The 22830-nt window shown below is 35.6% G+C and overlaps 1 protein-coding gene across 7 annotated transcripts in view; it reads right to left on the bottom strand.

Annotated features, from left to right (window-relative positions):
• The window catches only part of DDHD1 (DDHD domain containing 1), an 88584-nt gene that overhangs the window by 31385 nt on the left and 34369 nt on the right, over window positions 1-22830 (bottom strand). For all 7 annotated transcript variants that reach the window (XM_037016165.2, XM_037016167.2, XM_017681212.3 and 4 more), the window contains 2 exons: window positions 15187-15293; window positions 11437-11543 (listed from right to left, as the gene is read on the bottom strand). In XM_037016165.2, coding sequence (XP_036872060.1) covers window positions 11437-11543; window positions 15187-15293 — 214 coding nt within the window. The remainder of the gene's footprint in view (window positions 1-11436; window positions 11544-15186; window positions 15294-22830) is intronic.

The following is a 22830-nucleotide window of genomic DNA, read 5'->3' as shown; positions in this document are numbered from 1 at the left end:
ACTAAATCTGTAAACTGTTTTAGACAGGATGGCCATCTTGACAATATTCTTTCTATCTTTAATTTCTTTCATGAGTGTCTGGTAGTTTTCAGGGCATGGTCTTTCAACTCCTTTATTAGGTTTATTCCTAAGTATTTTATTCTTTTTGGTGCAGTTGTGAATGGAATTGTTTTCCTGATTTCTCTTTCTGCTAGTTCATCGTTAGTATATAGGTATGCAACAGATTTCTGTGTATTTTGTATTCTGCAACTTTGCTGAATTCAGCTATTAGTTCTAGTAGTTTTGGAGTAGATTATTTAGGGATTTTATATACATTCCTGAGTTCTAGGATGTCTTCCTGTACCTCCATTAGAATGTTGATGATTTTTATTTTGAACTACCTTTCAGGAAGAGTCACGAGGTCCATATCATTTAAATCTTTCTCAGGAGTTGTATTAATAATTTTACTGTGGACAAGGTTCCTTTGGCGTTTCATATTTGTATATAGTGCCCTCTAGTGTCCAACTCTATTCTGGAGCTGCTTAGCCCCTGAAGCAATGTTGGGGGTCACAGGTGAGCAGTACTGGTGCCTGTGGGGAGGAAAGAGCTGTTCCCCGCCTCCGGCTCCTGTGCCTGTCTCCACTGCCTGAGCCAGTGGGCCGGTCACACAGGTATAAGTTTTTGTCCCAGAGCAGCCGGATATAGATCCCTGCTTTCCACAAGCGGCCGGAATCCCAGTCTCCCCAGGAACTCTGCCTGTATTAACTTTCCAACCCGGTAGTCATGTGAGTCTCATGAAAGCACCATGAAATGTAGGTTTGTGCTCCCAGCGCATCTCTGGACCTAGGTATTCAGCAGTCCCAGGCCTTCCACTCCCTCCCTGCTCCGTTTCTCTTCCTCCCGCTGGTGAGCTGGGGTGGGGGAAGGGCTCAGGTCCCACAGAGCCACAGCTCTGGTACGTTATCCCGTTCGGTGAGGTCTGCTCTTTTCTCCAGGTGTGTGCAGTCTGACGCTGTCCTCTTTCCTGTTGCTCTCTCAGGATTAGTTCCACCAATTAAATTTTCTAATTGTATCCAGTTTTAGGAGGAAGCTTCTGTCTCTCCTCTCACGCTGCCATCTTTAATCCCATAGGATTTTTATATACAATAGCATGTCATTTGAAGAGACAGTTTAACTTCTTCCTTACCAATCTGGATACCTTTTATTTCTTTGTGTTGTCTGATTGCCGTGGCTAGGACCTCCAGTATTATGTTGAATAAAAGTGGGAAGAGTTGGCATCCTTGTCTTGTTCCTGATCTTAGAGGAAAAGCTTTCAGCTTCTTGCTGTTCCTTATGATGTTGGCTGTGGGTTTATCATATATGGCCTTTATTATGTTGAGGTACTTGCTCTCTATACCCATTGTGTTGAGAGTTTTTATCATGAGAGGATGTTGAATTTTGTCAAATGCTTGTCAGCATCTATGGAGATGATCATGTTGTTTTTGTCCTTTTTGTTGATGTGGTGGATGATGTTGATGGATTTTTCAAATGTTGTACCATCCTTGAATCCCTGGGATGAATCCCACTTGATCATCATGTATGATTCTCTTGATGTATTTTTGAATTTGGTTTGCTAATATTTTTGTTGAGTACTTTTGCATCTGTGTTCATCAGGGATAGTGGTCTGTAATTTTTTTGTGTGGTGCTTTTGCCTGGTTTTGGTATTAGAGTGATGCTGGCCTCACAGAATGAATGTATTCCCTCCTCTTTTACTTTTGGAAAACTTTGAGGATGGGTATTATGTTTTCTCTAAATGTTTCTTAAAATTCAACAGTGAAGCTACCTGGTATAGGGTTTTTGTTCTTAGGTAGTTTTTTGATTACCAATTCAATTTCATTGCTGGTAATTGTTCTGTTCAGATTTTGTTTCTTCCTGGGTCAGTCTTAGAAGGTTGTATTTTTCTAGAAAGTTCCCCTTTTCTTCTAGGTTATCCAGTTTGTTACCATATAGTTTTTCATAGTATTCTCTAATAATTCTTTGTATTTCTGTAATGTCTGTAGTGATGTTTCCTTTCTCATTTCTGATTCTGTTTATGTGTGTACACTCTCTTTTCTTCTTACGTCTGGCTAGGGCTGTATCTATTTTGTTTATTTTCTCGAACAACCAGCTCCTGGTTTCATTGATTGTATTGTTTTATTCTTCTCAATTTCATTTATTTCTGCTTTAATCTCTATTATGTCCCTCCTTCTACTGACTTTGGGCCTCATTTGTCCTTCCTTTTCTAGTTTCATTAGTTGTCAGTTTAGACTGTTCATGTGGGATTGTTCTTCTTTCCTGAGGTAAGCTTGTATTGCAATATGCTTCCCTCTTAGCACAGCCTTCACTGTGTCCCACAGATTGTGCAGTGTTGAGTTACTGTTGTCATTTGTCTCCATATATTGCTTGATCTGTTTTTATTTGGTCATTGATCCATTGATATTTAGGAGCATGTTGTTAAGCCTCTATGTGTTTGTGGGCTTTTATTCTTTGTATAATTTATTTCTAGTTCATAGCTTTGTGGTCTGAGAAGCTGGTTGGTGTTATTTTAATCCTTCTAAATTTACTGAGGCTCTTTTTATGGCCTAGTATATGATCTCTTCTTGAAAATGTTCCATGTGCACTTGAGAAGAATCTGTATCCTGCTGCTTTTGGGTGGAGTGTTCTGTAGATGTCTGTTAGGTCCATCTGTTCTAATGTGCTATTCCATGCCTCTGTCTCCTTACTTATTTTCTGTCTGGTTGATCTTTCCTTTGGAGTGAGTGGTGTGCTGAAGTCTCCTAAAATGAATGCATTGCATTGTTTCCCCCTTTAATTCTGTTAGAATTTGTTTCACATATGTAATTGCTCCTATGTTTGGTGCATAGATAATTATAAGGGTTATATGCTCTCATTGGAATGACTTGTTTATCATTATGTAATGTTGTATCTTGTTACTTTCTTTGTTTTGAAGTCCATTTTGTCTGATCCAAGTACTGCAACTCCTGCTTTTCTCTATTATTTGCACGAAGTATCTTTTTCCATCTCTTCACTTTCAGTGTGTGTACGTCTTTGTGTTTGAAGTGAGTCTCTTGCAGGCAGCATATAATGGATCTTGTTTTCTTATTAACTGAGTTACTCTATGTCTTTTGATTGGTGCATTCAGACCATTTACATTTAGGGTCATTAAAGATAGATATGTACTTATTGCCATTGCAGGCTTTAGATTCGTGATTACCGAAGGTTCAAGGGTTCTTTACTATCTTTCAGTCTAACTCAACTCACTTAGTACACTATTACAAACAATCTAAAGGTTCTTTTTTTTCTTTCTCCTACATTCTATATATATTAGGTATAGTATTCTGTACTCTGTGTATCCCTTAACTGACTTTGGGGGTAGTTGATGTAATTTCGCATTTGCTTAATAATTAATTCATCTACTTTCTTTACTGTAATTTTATTTTCTCTTGTTACAGATATTTAGCCTTAGGAACATTTCCATCTACAGCAGTCACTCCAAAATACACTGTAGAGACAGTTTATGCATGGTAAATTCCCTCAACTTTTGCTTATCTGGAAATTGTTTAATCCCTCCTTCAAATTAAAATGATAGTCTTGCTGGGTAGAGTATTCGTAGTTTGAGGTCTTTCTGCTTCATTGTATTAAATATATCATGCCACTTTTTTCTGGCCTGTAAGGTTTCTGTTGAGAAGTCTGTTGATAGCCTGATGGGTTTTCCTTTGTATGTGACCTTTTTTCTCTCTCTGGCTGTTTTTAATACTCTTTCCTTATCCTTGATCTTTCCATTTTAATTATTGTATGTCTTGGTGTTGTCTTCCTTGGGTCCCTTGTGTTGGGAGATCAGTGAACCTCCACAGCCTGAGAGGCTATCTTCTTCCCCATATTGGGGAAGTTTTCAGCAATTACCTCCTCAAAGGCACTTTCTATCCTTTTCTCTCTTCTTCTGGTACCCCTATAATGTGAATATTGTTGCATTTCGATTGGTAACACAGTTCTCTCAATATTTTCATTCTTAGAGATAATTTTTTCTCTCTCTGCCTCAGCATCTTTGTATTCCTGTTCTTACACTTCTATTTCATTTACTATCTCCTCTACTACATCTAATCTGCTTTTAAATCCCTCCATTGTAGGTTACACTTTGGATGCTGTATTATTTAATGTTTATATCTCATTCTCGTATTCCTCCCTGAGTTCTTATATATTTTTCTGTAGCTCCGTGAGCATGTTTATAATTTTTATTTTGAAATCTCTTTCAGGAAGAAATGAGTTCAGTTTCACTTGGCCCTCTTTTTAGTGTTTGTAGGATTTTGGTTCGAGCCAGGTTCCTTTGACATTTCATATTTGTAGGTGGAGCCCTCTTGTGCTCAGAATCTCTACCCTCTGGAGCTGCTCAGCCCCTGGAGTGATGGAGAGGGTCACAGGCAAGTGGCGCTGGTGTCTTTCAGGATGAAAAGCTCTTTCCTGCTTCCTGGCTGTAGTGACTGCCTCCACTGCTAGGGCGAGTGGGCCGAGTGCACAGGGAGAAGCCTGTATACTTTGTGCTTGCAGCTGCCATAGGCAGGGCTACCCTATGGCTGGTCTGGTACAATGGTGGGGGCAGCCATTTTGTGAGCTTGTGTTCGCCGGGAGGGAGGAGCAGGCTGTGCATTGTGGTGGGGTCCTCATAGCTGTGTTGCCAGCCAGGGGGTTGGAACTCCTGAAACTTCTCAAAATTTCCCAACATGCTAGGCTGTGTGCGCTGGGACAATTTTGTCCACCTGTCATTTCTCCTGCGCAGCAAGCTTTGTGTAATCCTTGACCCTTTAGCAGCCCTCTCACTGTTAGGAAGTCTCTCAGTCTGCCTACCTTTCTTTTGTCCCAGAGTGGCTGGTTGTGGGTACCTGTTCTCCACAAGCAGCTGAAATCTCAGCCTCTCCAGGTATTCCACCTGCATTAGTTTCCCATCCTCACTAATCTCCAGACCACCATGTAATATCAGTTCATGCACCCAGAGCAGATCTCCAGTGCTGAGTGTTCAGCAGTCCTAGGCCTCTATTGCCTCCCAGCTGTGTTTCTCTTCTGCCCTTCAGTGAGCTGGGGTGGGGGAAGGCCTTGGATCCCTCCAGATCATGGCTTTGGTACTTTACCTTTTTCCTTGAGGTCTCCTGTTTTCCCCAGGTGTAGCCAGTCTGCCACAGCCTTCTTTCCTGTTGCTCTTTCAGGATTAGTTGTATTCGCTATATTTTCATATTATATGTGGTTTTCGGAGTTTTCTGTCTCACCTCTCACGCCACCATCTTTAAGCCTCTCTTCCATCAATGGTTTTCTTACTGGCACCCCCAAAACTAAAATTAAAAATTTTTTAAAGTAAAAGTTCTAACAGTATCTCCACCTACATTAACCTATTTCATATCAAAAAATTTTTAAGCATCTCTCATTATACCCAATACTGCATGAGTCCAGCCATCATATATGGATAACTAAACAAGGGTAAATGTCCAAGACAGAGGAAGCCTATTTGACATAAAAATATTTCACATTTCACCGTGGTATAAAAGATAGAGGACTGTGTCTGAACAGCTGATGCCTTCATGTTTTAATAATTGTGCACTTCATTAGAAATGTTCTTTGCATTTCCTTATTAGAACATATCTAGATCAACAGCATTTTAAATGTTTATCTATAGCTTACATATACAGGAATATTTATGACCAATACATTATGATTTTAGAAGCCAGCTTTTAAATTGGCTGTGTACTACATTTAAATGCTTTTATAAATAATGCACTCATCAGCAAAAGGAGAAATCCACCTTTATGTTGTATTTAAAATGTCTACTCTAATTAGGGTTTGTTCCCTTCCTTTCCTCTCTGATCCAATATATGTTCTTCCAGCCAGGATCCCTCTGTGACGAGGCAGATTCATTTGGGATATCTGAAGGAACATTAATGATATGCCCTCTGATCTTAATTTTATTAGCTATATAGTATTATCTAATCATATCAGCTAACTTCTTACATAATAAGCACTGATGGCTTTGAAAAACCTTAAAAGATTTCTAATTCTCATAACCACTGCTTGCTTAAAAGGTAAAATTTATGAAGTAACCCAAAAGAAAAAAACAGAATAGTTTCAGGAAAGAATGTAAACACATAAAATATGGCTGAAGAGTATAATAATCCTTTGTCCTTCCAGCTTCAGGGAATTTTAGTGGAAAAAAGAGTAATTCAGAGTTTTAGTCACACACACCATTAGTTTTCAAATAACAATGACAGGATATGGCTATGACAATCCTTTATATAATTCTTCATTTTTAAAAGTCATTGAAAAAGAGTTCAGATGTACACAAGATACACAGTTCTCCCTGGATTTTTCATGTACTTCATTTAGGGTTGAAGGAAGGGCCAAAGGCTCTCTAATGATGTGTTGACAAATCTGATTAATCACCATTTTTCTTAACTGGGTCTCAGAAAGTGTGACCTGAGAACTGCTGACTGACACACAAAAGTTCTTCCTTAACCATGGTTTTTTAAGTGATTATTGACATAATCACTTACTAGGGTCCTCCGAGGAGCATCTCAGAATCTCAAGTGTAAAGGGATCTCAGCGATGCCCCAGTTTAAAGTGCTGTGAAGGCTGGAGTCCCTTCAGCAGCATCCTTAGTAAGTTGTTCATTATCCAACCTCATGAGTCTCTTCACTCTAAAGTGGTCACTTCTATTTTAAGAATTTTTTGCCAGTTTTATTGCAGTATCATTGACATATAACATTGTATACATTTGTGTACAGCACAATGAATTGATAAATGTATATTACTATGAAATGATCACCACAATAATTTTATTAAAAAGCCATCACTCACTTTACAAATGTTTTTCCTTGTGACATTTCAATTTTTTTAAGGAAACTTTAGTTACTACAAAGTTCTTCATTAGGTAACAAACCTTTCCTTTCCATATTTTCTATCACTGATCTTTATTTTACTTTCCAGAGTTAACAGAATATATCCTTTTTTAAAAAAATGGTAGCCCTTGAAATACATAAAGCAGATGTATACTTGTCAGTTACAACTTGAAAATCTAAGGATGAGAAATTATACTAGGAACTTTAAATATATGATATCTTTAAACCTCATGACAACTTTTTTCAGGTCGGTATGTTGTGTCCATTTTATAAGTGAGGAAAGTAAGAAAGTAAGAAATTTGATCTGAGGTCACATAGCTAGTTAAGTGTCAGGTTTTGAATCTACATCTGTTTGACTCCAAAGGCTGAGAGGAAGGGAAAAAGGCACTTGCCTATGAAATAACCCAAAGAAGGTGCATTCACCAGACATGAAATAGTCTTAAAAAACCTTGGCTTGCTTTAACTTTTCATTACTTCCCTAATGCAACTTATATTCTTTAAAAAGTTTATTCTAGAATAGTGGCACATCAACCTTGTGCTAAATGAGATTTTTGATTACATCAGCTTTAAAAAAAAAAATAATGACAGTTTTTGCTCACTTCTCATTAAGTTTTTTGTTTCTTTTCTTTTGTTCTTCACAATGCCTTAAGCAATATTTCCCAAACTTCCCCAGTGGTATCACCTGGGGAACTGTTAAAAACACAAATCCAGAGGCTCTACCTCAGACCCACTGAATCATAATCTGAGAAGACTTTTTTTATTTCCTTTTATAACTTTTTATTTGGAAATAATTCCCAATTTATAAAATGTTGAAAAACAAAAACAGTGTAAAGATCGTTCATATATCCTTTACCCAAGATTCACCCTTTATTAGCATTTTATCCTATCTATCATTTGTTGTTTCTATAACACATGTACACAACTTTTTTGTGAAACATTTTAGAATATTTGCCCTTAAAAACTCCAGTGTGTATTTCCTAAGACTAGGAATATTCTCTTCCATAATCATGGTGTAGTTATCAACTTCATAAATTTACTTTGACATAACATTTCATCTTATCTAATCTACCATCCACATTTTAATTTTGTCAGTTGATTTAACAGTAATAAGTATTGTAACATTTTCCTCCATCCAGGGCAGGATACAATCTAGGAGGAGATGTTGTTTTAGCTGCCATGTCTTTTTGGCTCCCATTAATCTGGAACATTTTCCACAGCCATTCTTTGTCCTTTATGATATGGACATTTTATTTATTTTTATTTTTATGTTTTTATTAAGGTATCATTTATATACAATCTTACGAAGGTTTCACATGAGCAACATTGTGGTTACATTTATTCATATCATCAAGTCCCCCCAACACACCCCATTGCAGTCACTGTCCATCAGCATAGTAAGATGCTACAGAGTCATTACTTGTCTTCTTTGTGCTATTCTGCCTTCCTTGTGACCTACCTATACTATATGTGCTAATTATAATGCCCCTTATTCCCCTTCTCCTTCCCTCCCTCCCCACCCCCACCATTCCTACTTCTTCCCTTTGGCAACTGCTAGACCCTTCTTGGAGTCTGAGTCTGCTGCTGTTCCTTCAGTTTTGCTTTGTTGTTATGCTCCACAAATAAGTGAAATCATTTAGTACTTGTCTTTCTCCACCTGGCTTAATTCACTGAGCATAAAACCCTCTAGCTCCATCCATGTTGTTGCAAATGGTAGAATTTGTTTTCCTCTTATGGATGAATAATATTCCATTGTGTATATGTACACCTTCTTTATCCATTCATTTGCTGATGGACACTTAGGTTGCATCCGTATCTTGGCTATTGTAAATAGTGCAGCGATAAACATAGGGGTGCATATGTCTTTTTGAATCTGGGATCTTGTTTTCTTCGGGTAAATTACTAGGAGTGGAATTCCTGGGTCACATGGTATTTCTATTTTTAGTTTTTTGAGGAACGTCGACGATACGGACATTTTCAAAGAATGCAGTCCCATTCCTACTTTGTAATCAGAACTTCCTCATTTTGTATTTGATGTTTCCTCATGATTGGAATATTGCATAAATGATACTGTATCCTTTTCTGAGTGTCCCTTAGTAAAATCCAGTGTAAAGTGTTGCCCCAATTTCTCTAGTACATACTTTTCCTTCTTTTATAACAAATAAGCAGTCTGTGAGTATACACTTTAAGCTCATGCAAATATCCTGTTCCTCATCAAAATCGGCCTGCAATTTAGCATCCATTGATGATTCTTGCCCAGTTCCCTCTCTACTGATCTTACTATGCATGAGAGCTACAAAATGAGGATTTTCCAACTCTAGCATTCCGTCCACATTTACTAGTAAGTACTTGGCATTCTACTGTAAACAAGGACCTCCTTCTCTCCTATTAATAATTGATAAGGACTTAGAAATTTTTCAATGATTTTTAATTCCCTATAATAATAATAATAACTTAATTGTTTTGGTGTTCAAATTGTTTCAGGTCTGGCCATGAGATTTCCTTCTTTAATTTGACTCCTGTGTCCTTGTGATGCACCCCATTATTCTTCTGAGCCACATTCATTTTCCTACCTTCTGTTATAACAAGTTGTTCTTGCTCCAACCTGTACTTTTCCTGTTCCTGCCCTGGAATCAGCCATTTTTCCAGGGCACTCTAATTATTCTTAGTGGGGAAGAACAATACTAAAGGCAAAGATCTGGGTACAAGGTATGCTCACTAGACTGGGGCATCTTTGTGTCTTGGCCTTTTGAATGGAGAGAGGTAGAAAATATATGCATACATGTACACTTTATACACTTAAATATAGAAATAATATCTACATACAACCACATATTTTCAAAATTGTGAAAATTCACAATACTCTCAATTCTGATGCCCCCACCATGGTGTTTTTTTTTTGCCTATATTTCTAATAAGCATCTCAAGTGATTCTTCTCATTAGGGATGTTTAGGAAACACTGCTAAAGATTGCTGATGAATCTCAGCCACAATTCAGTGGTTTTCCATGAAATTCAATTAGATCCAGGACAAATTAATTTAAAACACTGGGTATTCTCTTTCTAATCAATTTATCTTGGCTACCAATTCCCTGTTTGTACCAAATATCTGCTTATTCAATTCCATTCTGAGGATCATTGTCTTTGAAGATATAAAAACTTAAAGTGACCACTTTCTCAGTCATCATTAGCCAATGGCCAGAGCTTTGAGTGTGACACATTTCTCTTTCTAGTTTTTCTTGCTGTTAATGTTGACTTAAAACTTCAAAAAAAAAAAAAGCTCATTATTACTTTTGGGGAAGATGCTCCAGCACATTTTAGTCTTAAGCATTCAGGCTACCTTCTTAGGAGTTCACCACTCGTGTGTGTATATAAGGTATGTATGTGGTGTATAAGTCTGTGTGTATATGTCATATATATGTTTTAAATATATATAGTAATGTGTTCTCAGCCTTTCTCCTCCTCCCCCCCCTTCTCCCTGCTACCACTACTGGTTTTCCTCATAATACTATAGGTTCAATTTCCTAAATTTGGTGCCTACTAACAATGGGCACTCACTAATAATCTATCAATGCCCACTATACACTATAAAGGACTATGAACATGTAAATTATTAGTATTCTACTTCATTAACTGGGCCTTCTTTGTTGGTTAGAATTAGGTCCAGAATAGCAGTTCTCTTTATAGTTTCTTTTACTGTTGCCAGTCAGATTAAGGCAGATCTTGACCAATACTGGTATATGGCAATGAGGGAATACAGGAAGAGGAATGGAGAAAAATCCTAAGGGGATGGTAGTGTAAAGAGAAGGAAGTTCTGTGGCAACTAAGCAAACATATTTTTGTAGACATGTGAAGACTATCCTGAATAAAGTCAAGGAAGAACTTCAAATGAATGAAGTCTGAAATGGACTGGTTTGGAGCAGTACAGAGCAGCTCTAATTACTCCTTGTACCAGTTTCTTTATCCTTCAAATGAGGATAGTAATCATATCTACTTCACAGGGATTTTATGAGAATTTAAATAAGTTAATACCTGTTCGGTAATGAACAAGGTTATTCCTGCCAAATAAAATCCTTTTTCTTTTACAAACAAAGTGACAAAATGCATTTGGTAGAGATTCTCCCATCCCCTCACCCCCTTTTAGGGTTATCCGTGTGATACATTAGCAACATTACCATGTGAGAACTACAGGAATCCACTACAGCAACAACACAGAAAACCAGATCTATTATATACAAAAAACTTGAAGGAAATTTCTAAGTGTCTAAAACTCTTTTGTGAGGCCAATTATCATAGACATAAATAATCAGATTTATGAAAACTGATATTTTTCAGAGGTATTTTCTAACCGGTCTCCCACTTTCCAAGGTTATTCATTTTATAAAGGATCCCAATGTGTAGCAGAAAACTACTATATTCACTATTATAATACAGACTATTTATAGATTAACAGATTTCTGTAATTTCTCATTTGCTTGTGAAAAAGAGCATAAAAATATTAAAATTCAGGACATATATACTATCAATCCCAAAGTACCCCAAAACAAGATAATCCTAATACTTACTTCATCTCTATAAAGTGGGCTAGTGTAATACATTATGTCCATTGCACTGCTGTTTAACATATCCCTTAAGCCCCGTACTTTGTCAGGAGTAATTGAATCAACAGTGTCTACAAAAAAAAAAAAAAAAAATTTTTTTTTAAATGTAGGCAAGATCTCTGTTTAGGGAAAAAAAGAATTGTGAAAAAAACCACATTCCCTAAAATAAAAGGTCTTCAGGTTAACATTTAAATATTCAAGACTAGTTCTGGATCTAATGAACCACAACTTCTTGCAAAATGTTGCGAGGAAACAAAAAGACAAAAGGGGGCATGAAAAGGAACAAAAAGGACAAAGACCATTATCAAATCTATGAAGACCATTTTTTTCTATGTACTGGCTTTTTCTTGACATTTGGAGTAACCAGGCAATCTCTCTTCCTGGGACATGTGTCAAGGGATACAATCTCACTCTTTCTGTACCCCTTTACTGTTTCCTTTCTCCTTTTCTTTGCCCTATGTATGGTGGGCCTGGCAATACCCATGTAGAATGCCTAGAACCACTGGTGACAAACCAGCAACTCATTAAAAAGTTTCCCTACACTTCACGTGATGAAACAAAGGTCTCTGGGCAGGAGCTGTCAAATTACAGATACTGTATGCACAGAGGCAAATCAGCAATGGGCCTCCTTCGTAAGCAAGATAAAGTTAGTGTAATTCACTTCTGAAAACAAACTGTTGCAGAAACTGCATTGCAAAACACATTTGATTTCTCTGGGTTGACAGCTAACTTATGCAAATTCTACCTTGGGAAGATTATTCTATTAAATGCCTAATAAAATGATTACAGATGCCAAAAATTTTCACCTTTCTTACATAAACATAAAGAAATCCTATACTTGGATATCATGACTTGAAAGTACAAGGTGGGGAGAAGAAGGCTCATATTTTTAGTTGTGTACAATTTCTTTTATCTTCCAGTTTTCTACTATATCAGTTTAAATTATTTTTATTTATTCCAGTTTAATATAATCTAAAAAAATATAATATAAAAAATGACTTAAAGGCAGCGACCCAAACAAAAGCTGTAAGACTTTTTAAAGATGTAAAGGGAAATAGCGTGACTGCTTATGGGTAGCACAACATATTTATGGCCTCTGCCTATTTTTAAGTTGTAAAAAAGTTAAAATATGTGACTTCCATGCTAACACGAAAAGTTTAGATGTCACTTTAATGCATTTCCAAAAAAAGTCTATACTGTGAAATTCATATACCAAAGGTATTTAATATATATATGCAGCTCAAAGAAAGCTTATTAAAGAGTAACATAAAAATAACTTATAACAACAATTTTGACTTTCTTTATAGATTTCCTACCTGTCCATTAGTCTTAATAATTTGAGCCTATTCTATAGCATTTACTATGTTCTGGAGCCTAAGTATTTTATTTTGTCTGTTTCTGAAGATTATTTAAATTGGGTTAATGTACCTGGTTTGTTTCAGCTCCAGTATTAATGTTTCTGAGATTCACCAATGCATATAACTGTAATCCTCTCATTTTTCTTGCTGTATTCTACTCTTAACATATCTTACAATTTACCCATTTTCCTTTGAAAGACATTTGGGTTGTTTCTAGTTTTAGTTTGCTAATATAAATTGTGCTTCTAATAACACTGTTGTACATGTCTCCTAGTATACATAAGTAACAGAGTTCCTTTGGGGTATAAATATCTAGGAATGATAGTTCATAATGCGTGATCAAAACCGAAAGTTTCTGTGATGACTGCCCTTGCACTGTTCACCATCTAAGAACTTATTCACTATGTAAGAATTTGTTCATAATGTAAGAACTTGTTCGTTATGCTTCAGAAGATTGGAGACTGACGAGAATTAGGCTGGGGGTGGATTAATGATTGTGCATTGAGCATTGACTCCCCTATACAGAATTTTATTGTTGTTAACAACCATTTGATCAATAAATATGAGAGACGCCCTCTCAAAAAAAATAAAAATAAAATCTAGGAATGAAACTACTGTGTCATAGGGATGGATGTAATATATCATTATAATTTTTATTTGCATCTCCTTGATTACTAATGAGATGCACTTTATAGTATATAAAATATATTTAAAAATATACCACTCAGCCATAAAAAAAAAAAAAATGAAATGTCACTATTCATCTGTACCCTTTGTAATATCCTTTAAACCAGTAAATGTAATTTAAACCAGTAATTGAAAGTAAATATTTCCCTGAGTTTTATGAGTCCTTCTAGAAATTACCGAAACTCAGGGTGGGATCGTGGGACCTCCCCAATTTATACCTGGTCAATCAGAAGTACAGACAACAAACTGGGATTTGTGATTGGCTTCAGAAGTGGGTGGGAGGCAGTAGTGTGGGACTGAGTTCTTAACCTGACTGCACTATCTCTGGGCAGTTAGTGTTATAATTTAGTTAAATTTTAGGATACTCAGTTGGTGTCCATCAAGAATTGGAAAATTGGTTGGTGTGGGGAAAAAACCCAACACGTGTTGAGAATAGAGAGAAATAACGGTGTTTTTCCTTTAGTTTCTTTCACTCAGCGTAATGCCTTTGAGATTCTATTACAGTAATTACAGAAAATTACATAGTCAGGGGCTTTATTAAATGTTAGTTCATCCATGTTGCCTACACTCCTGAGCAGCCTAACAAACTTGTCTGGGTGAATGCAAAAAGCCCAAAAGATAGTGTATTACACTAGAAATTTATATATGATCTGTTGCTGCTAAGAAGCATTCTTTGGTCACTAGCATTTTTTTTTTAAACTCATTACAATTTTTGATGCCATCTGAGTAACTGACATTCCTGACTGACTGACTACGAGACAGAATCACAGACTTGGAAGAATCCTTGGAAACCATCCAGGAAGACAGGTCAGCACTATGATGAACATGGGCTCTGGTATCATACAGACCTAGATTCTGCCTGCCATTCTTAGTTAAATTCATCTGAGTTTCTGCTTCCTTATCAGTAAAACAGAAAAAATAAAATAGGTATTTCACAGATTTGTGACAAGATTAAATAAGCTACTTCACTAAAAAAAACTTCAGATTGCCAGGCACACAGTAAAGGCCCCACAAATGGCAGTTGCTATTATGTCCAGTACGATTCTGATTTTCCAGATTATGTAAACAATCAATCTGAACATTCTATTTCAGTAGTTTTAATATTCAAAGGATACAACTTTGTGTATAAAAAGATGCGTATTTCAGCTAACAGCTCTTTAAAGAAGTAAACAAAAATGATTTCATTTAAAAAATATATTGTACAATTTCTCTAATATGCTAGATTATAATTCACCAGCCCAGGGGACACAGGAACAACAACAAAAGAAAGCAAAAAACCTGATATTTTAATCTTCCAAATATGGGTTGGGGGGGAATGGGGATTATTAGGAAGAAAATCTTAGCTCATATGGAAATGTGGACAACAAATGTTTTGAAAGTATTGACAGATCACTTTTCTGTCAAAAACTTTGGAAAACATTTTGTATCTTCCACATGCTTCCTGTCGTTCTAATCCACAGAGGGCATAAATTAAAACTGCTCTCTCTGAAACTGAAATCTATATTGTGGTCCAAAATGATATGTCAATGTAATTATATATAAAAAAAAAACCAATGGATTTTATTTTCTTAATAATCTAGAACAAAGAGTTAGGATACCTCAAGACAACTAAGTTAAAGGCACTTAGGAGACATTGGCTAAATCCTTTAATTTTTAAACAAAAATGTACCTCCATCAAGAGTAAGTTTTGATCGCCACTCAACAGGCAGAAATTCAACATGTGTTGCATGGTTGGAAAAATGCCTTTCTTCTATCTTTCTTGCAGCCTCTCTCATCCTAAAAGTAAAAAATAAAAACAAACCATTCTTAGAGTAACTTCACATGTGTATTCACATGGTGTAAAATAAGATGGTCTTAAACCTATCACTTCTACTTTCTTATAACTGTCTAATTATGTTTCACTTAGTGTTATACTATGAAATAGTTTGCAACAGTAGAGCACCTTCATTTCAAAACTATTTTCCCAAATTAGCCATCTATGATTTCAAATATTCCAAGTTTTCACATATTCTGAATAATTATATGTATCTTTAGTAAGGAGAACAGTATGAAAACCCCTGTGCCATCACCCTGATCCAAATATTATCAAGTCATAGCTTGTCCTGTTTCATTTATTCTTCTCGTTCCCTCCATAAATATGGATTTAAAGTTTTTATTTTTAAAATTAAGATAAAGCAATGTTGACTTTTCTCCCTTTTGCTGTCAGTTGTATAGATTCATGATTAGCATCACCACAATCAAGTTACAGAATCATTCTATTGCCCCCAAAATTCCACCATATTATCCCTTTAAGTAGCATCCTTTCTCCCTATTTTAAAGCAAATCCCAGACATCACATCATTTAATCTATTAACTAGTCTAGTAAATACTTCTAAAATTTGTAAGAAAAACCTATTCAGTACTATTTTCATGTCAAAAAGTTTGTGCAGCAAATAAGTAAGCAAATAAGTAAGTTCAGTGGTCCCATTTTCCCAGTTAAATTATAAATGTTATTTTATAGTAACATTAAAAATGTTTCTATGCTTGTTTGAATTGAACCCCAAAACACAGCAGACCTTATGCACAGACCCTTATGCACAGAGCATATGTTCCAGCATATCTCCCGTGGATGCCTGAAACTAGACAGTACCAAACCCTATATACTACTTTTTCCCCATAGAGACATACTTATGATAAAGTTTAACTTACAAATTAAGTACAATATGAGATAACAATAATACAACAGAATTATACTTCAATAAATGTGAATGCAGTCTCTCTCAAAATCTTACTGTACTGTACTCATCCTTCTTCATATAATGTGAAATGATAAAATACCTGTATGATGAGATGAAAAAAATGACATAGGCATAGTGATGTAGCATTAGGTGACTTTGACTTTCTGATGAGACATCAGATGAGGATTATTTGCTTCTGGACCATGGCTGACCATGGGTAACTGACACTTGGAAAGTGAACCTCAGATAAGTGGGGACTACTGTACAGTTCATGCATTGTAATTGGCAGATATGTCTCTTAAGTGTCTTTTAATCTCTAGGTTCCTCTCTCTTTTTTTGCTTTGTAATTTGTCTAAGTCCTCCATCTTTATTCTTTATCAAAATTGTTTTGGCTATTCTGGGTCCCTTGCATTTCCATGAAAATTTTAGGACCAGCTTGTCAATTTCTGCAAAAAAGACAGGTGGGATTTTAATAGGAATTGTGATGAATCTGTAGACCAGTTTGGGAAGCATTGCCATCTAAACAACTTTGTCTTCTAATCCACAAACATGGGTGGTCTTTCTCATCTAATTAGGTCTTCTTTGTTTCTTTCAGTGGTGCATTGAAGTTTTCAGTGTATAAATCTTGCACTTTTGTTAAATTTGTTCTTGAGTTTTTTCTTCTTTTTGATGCAATAATACATGGAAATACTTTCTTAAATTTTGATTGTTCATTGCTAGTGTATAAATATTTTCTACATTGATCTTGTATCCTGCAAATCTGCTGAGTTCATTTATGGCGCTAGTAATTTGTGTATGTGTGGATTCCTTAGGATTGTCTATATATAAGATGATGTCATCTGCAAACAGAAATGGTTCTAATTCTTTTTTCTATTCTGAATCTCTTTTCTTTGTCTTGACCAATTGCGGTGGCTGAAACCTATAATACATTACAGAAGTGGTGAGCAGGGACAGTTTTGTTTTGTTCCTGATCTCAGGGGATGGCTTTCAGTCTTTTGTTAAAGTATAATTTTAGCTGTGAGCTTGTAGATGTCCTTTATCAGGTTGAGGAAATTCTCTTCTACTTCTAGTTTCCTTAGTGCTTATATTATGAAAGGGCATTAGATTTTGTCAAATGCCTTTTCTGCTTAAGAAACAACAGTTATATTCCTGTGTTCTCTTAATGTGTGTGGTGTACTGCCCTTAATGGATTTTTTAAAAAATGTTGAACCAACCTTGCATAGTTGCGATAAAATCCCACTTGGTCATAGTGTATAATCCTCTTTATAATTTGCTGGATTCAGTTTGCTGGTAGTTTGTTGAGGATTTTTGTGTCCATAAGGGATAGTGACTTGTGCTCATAAGGGAAATAGTAGTCTAGTTTTTTTTCCTGTTACGTCTTCAATCTGGTTTTGGTATCAAGGTAATATTGGTCCATTGACTGAGTTGCTGGGAAGTCTCCCTTTTCTCTTCCACCTTGGAGAGTTTGTGAAGAACTGGTGCTGATTCCTTTTTTTGTTTCATAAAATTCACTAGTGAAGCCATCTGGTCCTGGGTTTTTTTTAAGACAGTTTTTTTTTGGCTATTAGTTCAAATGCTTTATTTGTTAAAGATCAATTCAGATTTTCCATTTCTTCTTACCAATCACCAAATCAGTTTGGTAGTTTGTGTCTTTCAAGAAATTTGTCCATTTCATCTAGGTTATCTCATTTGTTGGCACAGAACTATACAGAGTATTCCTCTAAATCCTTTTGTTTCTATAAGATCAGTTTAAATGTCCCCTTCTTATTTCCTGAATGTAGTTATTTGAATCTCCTTTTTCTTGGTCAGTCTAGCTAAAGGTTCTTTCATGTGATCTTTTTCAAAGACCCATATAATATATAGATATCTTCCTCATTGTGCTTTACAACTGCATAGTTTCCCATTAATATATATAGCTATAGTTATCAACTAGTCTCTTACTGATGAACATTTGGGTAGTTTACTATTATCAGTAATGCTGCAATGAATTGCCTTGTACTTATGTCTTTTTGTATTTTTGCTGATACTGTCTTTGAATCAGAAGTACGGGTAAATGCATATATAATTCTGACAAATACTGCTACATATTTTCTCCTTCATGGCATTCAACTGTTAGTATGAGAATACCTATTACTTACAGCCTGACCAAAAGAGTATATTGTTAAAATTTTGGACTTCTGCTAATCTAATAAGTCAAGAAATGGTAACTGAATGTAATTTTAATTTACATTTTATGAGTAAGGTTGAGCATTTCCTTCACTGGGAATCAGCTGTTTACATTTTTATTCTACTTTTCCATAAAGTGGTCTGACACTTTTTCCCCTTTATTTTTAGAAGTTATTTATATATTAGGGTTATTAACTTCATCTGCAATATAAGTTACACATGCTTTTTACCAGTTTGTCTTATTTTTTGCCATATGGCTTTTTGGGGCTGATGTAATATTTATTAACATTTTTCCCTCATTGCTTCTTGATCAAATCATAGGACAGTTTTCTCTATCTTGCGGTACAGAAGAATTCAAACTCCTCTCAATCCCACCTTTTAAATGTATAGTATTGGTATGGTTTCATTTTTTATGTTTAAATGTGATCCAAATAAAATTGATCTTAATGTGAAAAATGGATCCAATTTTATTTATTTCCATATGGCCATTTAGTTATTCCAACACTATTTGTTATGAAGTCTTTCTCCATTTTCAGTATATATTAAAAGGCATTATTTATAATGTAATTATACTTAATTGATTGTATATCATCAAAGTTGCCATTTTGAAGAGTTTCAGTAGATTCAAGGTTGTCAAAAAGAAAAATTTGCTTCCCTTATCATCGCCTTATGTCACCTGAAAATAAAGATGATAGCTAAAACATCAGACTTGAAGGCAGGATCTCTTTCAATACTGACAGTGTCTGAAAGGTCCATTTTTTATGGCAAGCATTCTAGTAATGGTTATAGATAATTTTTTAAGTTTCTTCACCAACTTTCCAAATGATTTAGTTTTAACAAGAATGAGTGTACCCAAATACATTTTAAGTTTTCTAATATTATTCTATCGACACATTCATTTCAATGGCTGTACAGTTCTTATAAATTTCACTGTGGTATAATATCTAGGAAGTAGTATGTGTATTGCTATCCAGAATTTAAAAAAAAATCATTTAGACTAGTGGTTCTCAACCATGGGCAATTTTTTCCTCCAGGGAACACCCAGCAATGTCCAGAGACATTTCTGGTTGACACAGTAGGGGTTCTATTTGTATTTGGTGGGTAAAGTCAGGGATTGCTGCTACATACAATGCATAGGCCAGCCCCCTATAACAAAGAATTCTCTGGTCAAAAATGTCAATGGTGATGGGATTGAGGAATCCTAATTTTGAGTTATAAATTCAGCAGCCCTACTTTTGCTTAAAATATTACTGTTCTCTTCTATAGTAAATTTATACAACCTTCCACTCCACAGGATCACTATCGTAAGTCTCAAATAGTCACAAATGTAGATACCAATTAAGCAAGCATGTGTGTCTACTAAAACACTTGGTTTATCTGTACACATATGCACAGGAAAGGAAATAAATACAAAATATATATATATATATAAGAAAGGAGGTAAACAGAAAATCATGAAAATAATCTCCAATATACATTTTTACATAAGAAGGTGTATACACTCTGCCATCTTTAGTGTGAATTGTATGTATTTGATTTAAAAAAACTTTAGAAAAATATAAAATGAATAACACTGGTTTGAGACAAGGAAAAGGGACAGTGGGGGAATATGGGGACAAGAATGGCAGTCAGATCTATACATTTTTAAATTTTATACATTTTTCACACTACACATTTTTATATTTTGATTTATGAACCATGTAAATATATTTCCTATTCAAAAGATCAATTTTGTTGACATTCTTGTTTGCTATTTTTCTCCCGTTTTTTCGGTCTTAAGGGATTTGTCTTAAAAAAAAATTCCCTTCCTTTCATTTTTAGTGAGGTCTCATGAGGGGATAGGCTTAGGTGTTAAATCTGCCATGTTTAACTGAAAGTCTATACTATTCTACAATTACAGCTTTAAGATGAATCATATTTGACAAAGAAGTTCACTGAAGATTTTCCTCATAATATAATGCCACAGAAAGTAAATCCAATTGTATTTCAGTACATTCATCTCTTTTAGTTACCAATTTTGATATTCCCAGAAGCTGTCTATAAACTTTCTTTTCAACCCTGTAAGTAGCAAACATATTTTGCTAAAACAAAATTGATTAAAACCAGTTTGAATTCATTATCATATTCACTAAAATAAGGTGACAGGGAAGAATTTCTAATTCTAGGCATCTGAGACATGATTTCAAGAGATACTGAGAGAATAGGTTGCCAAAGGAATGGAGTGTGGTAACCCCATAATCTACCTTGTTTATTTCAATAGTAATCTCACAAATCCAATCACTAATACAAACATGCTTCAGAATGACAAAGTTAATTTTATTTTATTTTTTAAATAGTCCTGGAAAACTAACTTAGGAGTGGTAGAAAGCAGGGAAAGGACAAGAAATCCTCTGGATTTTCCATTTATTATCAAGCAGAATTCCTTTTTGCTTGAATATTTTCCATCAATTACTAATTTATACAGGGAGTTTTCCATCAAATTAACCTGTTTCTGAAGAAATGACAGCAATCTTTCTGTAGTGGATACTTGATTTTTTTTGAGCTACCTTAGATTCATTCATTGTATTTCCAATAGTAGCTCTTGATTTTTTACTGTGGCTCTACCTCTCCCGATGGTTGATGAAGCCAAACATCTGATTCTAGAGTGGGAGGATGACAAGTTTCGCAATAAGAACCTGCATGGCTGCATGTATGATTCAGGCAGTTGTGTGTGACACCATCAGTCACTGAAATGCATAGATTAGCTGGGACCAGCAAAAAAGACTTATTCTTTTTCCTTGAACACAAGATGATATAGCCATATCTGGAACCAAAGGAGATGCCTGAGAATAGCTCAAAAATGAAGGAGAGTAGAGCAGTTAGAAACTGGACTCTGGCAGACCTTAGACTTCTTTTTTTCTTCCACCTTTACGCTTACGCCTTTTGGGTTAGGTTTTCCGTCACTTGCACCCAAAGAAATTAAGCTGATACTTTCCCATTTATCAAAAGCTTCAGAGAAAACATGCCGTTAAACCTACTCCTCAGATTCCTAGATATCCAAGCAAAAGATTAGCACTTTGACATAACAATATAAATATTACGGGAAGTAAGTGCAACTCATCAGAAAATAAAATCTGAATTTGAAGGAAGAGGATGAGGGGTAGAAAGGGGCACAAAAATATAAATCATAAAGTAAGTTAGTCAAGGGGATGGGAGTACAGTATGGAGAATACAGCCAGTGGTTCTGGTTCTGTAACATCTTTCTATGTTAACGGTTAACTGCACTAGTTGGGGTGAGGACTTAATAATGTGTGTAGCTGTTGAACCACTGTGTTGTATACTTGGAACCAATATAATATTGTATAACAACTATACTAAAGTTAAAAAAAAAGAATTCAAAGGAAGAGATTTGTTATGCCAGTTGCGGAGATTGACAAGGATCAGGGAGTCTGGCAGTATCTGAAAAAGCTTTATTTTTATTTTGGTATCATTAATCTACAATTACATGAAGAACATTATGTTTACTAGGCTCTCCCCTACCCCAAGTCCCCCCCACACACCCCATTACAGTCACTGTCCATCAGCATAGTAAGATGCTGCTGAATCCCTACTCATCTTCTGTGTTGTACAGCCCTCCCTGTGCCCCCCCGACCTTACTACACATGCTAATCGTAATGCCCCCTTTCTTTTCCCCTGCCCTTATCCCTTCCTTCTCACACATCCTCCTCAGTCCCTTTCTCTTTGGTAACTGTTAGTCCATTATTGGGTTCTGTGATTTGGCTGCTGCATTGTTCCTTTAGTTTTTATTTGTTCTTATACTCCACATATGAGTGAAATAATTTGATACTTGTCTTTCTCCACCTCGCTTATTTCACAGAACATAATACCCTCTAGCTCCATCCATGTTGTTGCAAATGGTAGGATTTGTTTTCTTCTTATGGCTGAATAATGTTCCATTGTGTGTATGTACCACATCTTCTTTATCCATTCATCTACTGATGGACACTTAGGTTTCTTCCATTTCTTGGCTATTGTAAATAGTGCTCCAATAAACATAGGGGTGCATCTGTCATTTTCAAACTGGGCTGCAACATTCTTAGGGTAAATTCGTAGAAGTGGAATTCCTGGGTCAAATGGTATTTCTATTTTGAGCTTTTTGAAGAATCTCCGTATTGCTTTCCACAATGGTTGAACTAATTTACATTCCCACTAGCAGTGTAGGAGGGTTACCCTTTCTCCGGAAACTTGCCAACATTTGTTGTTGTTTGTCTTTTGGATGGTGGCCATCCTTACTGGTGTGAGGTGATATCTCATTGTGGTTTTAATTTGCATTTCTCTGATGATTAGCGATGTGGAGCATCTTTTCATGTGTCTGTTGGCCATCTGAATTTCTTCTTTGGAGAACTGTCTGTTCAGCTACTCTGCCCATTTTTTTATTGGATTATTTGCCT

The sequence above is a fragment of the Manis javanica genome, chromosome 8 (assembly GCF_040802235.1).
Source record: "Manis javanica isolate MJ-LG chromosome 8, MJ_LKY, whole genome shotgun sequence".
Lineage (NCBI taxonomy): Eukaryota > Metazoa > Chordata > Mammalia > Pholidota > Manidae > Manis > Manis javanica.
The sequence above is the reverse complement of the archived record's forward strand: the minus strand, read 5'-3'. Positions and strand labels throughout refer to the sequence as shown.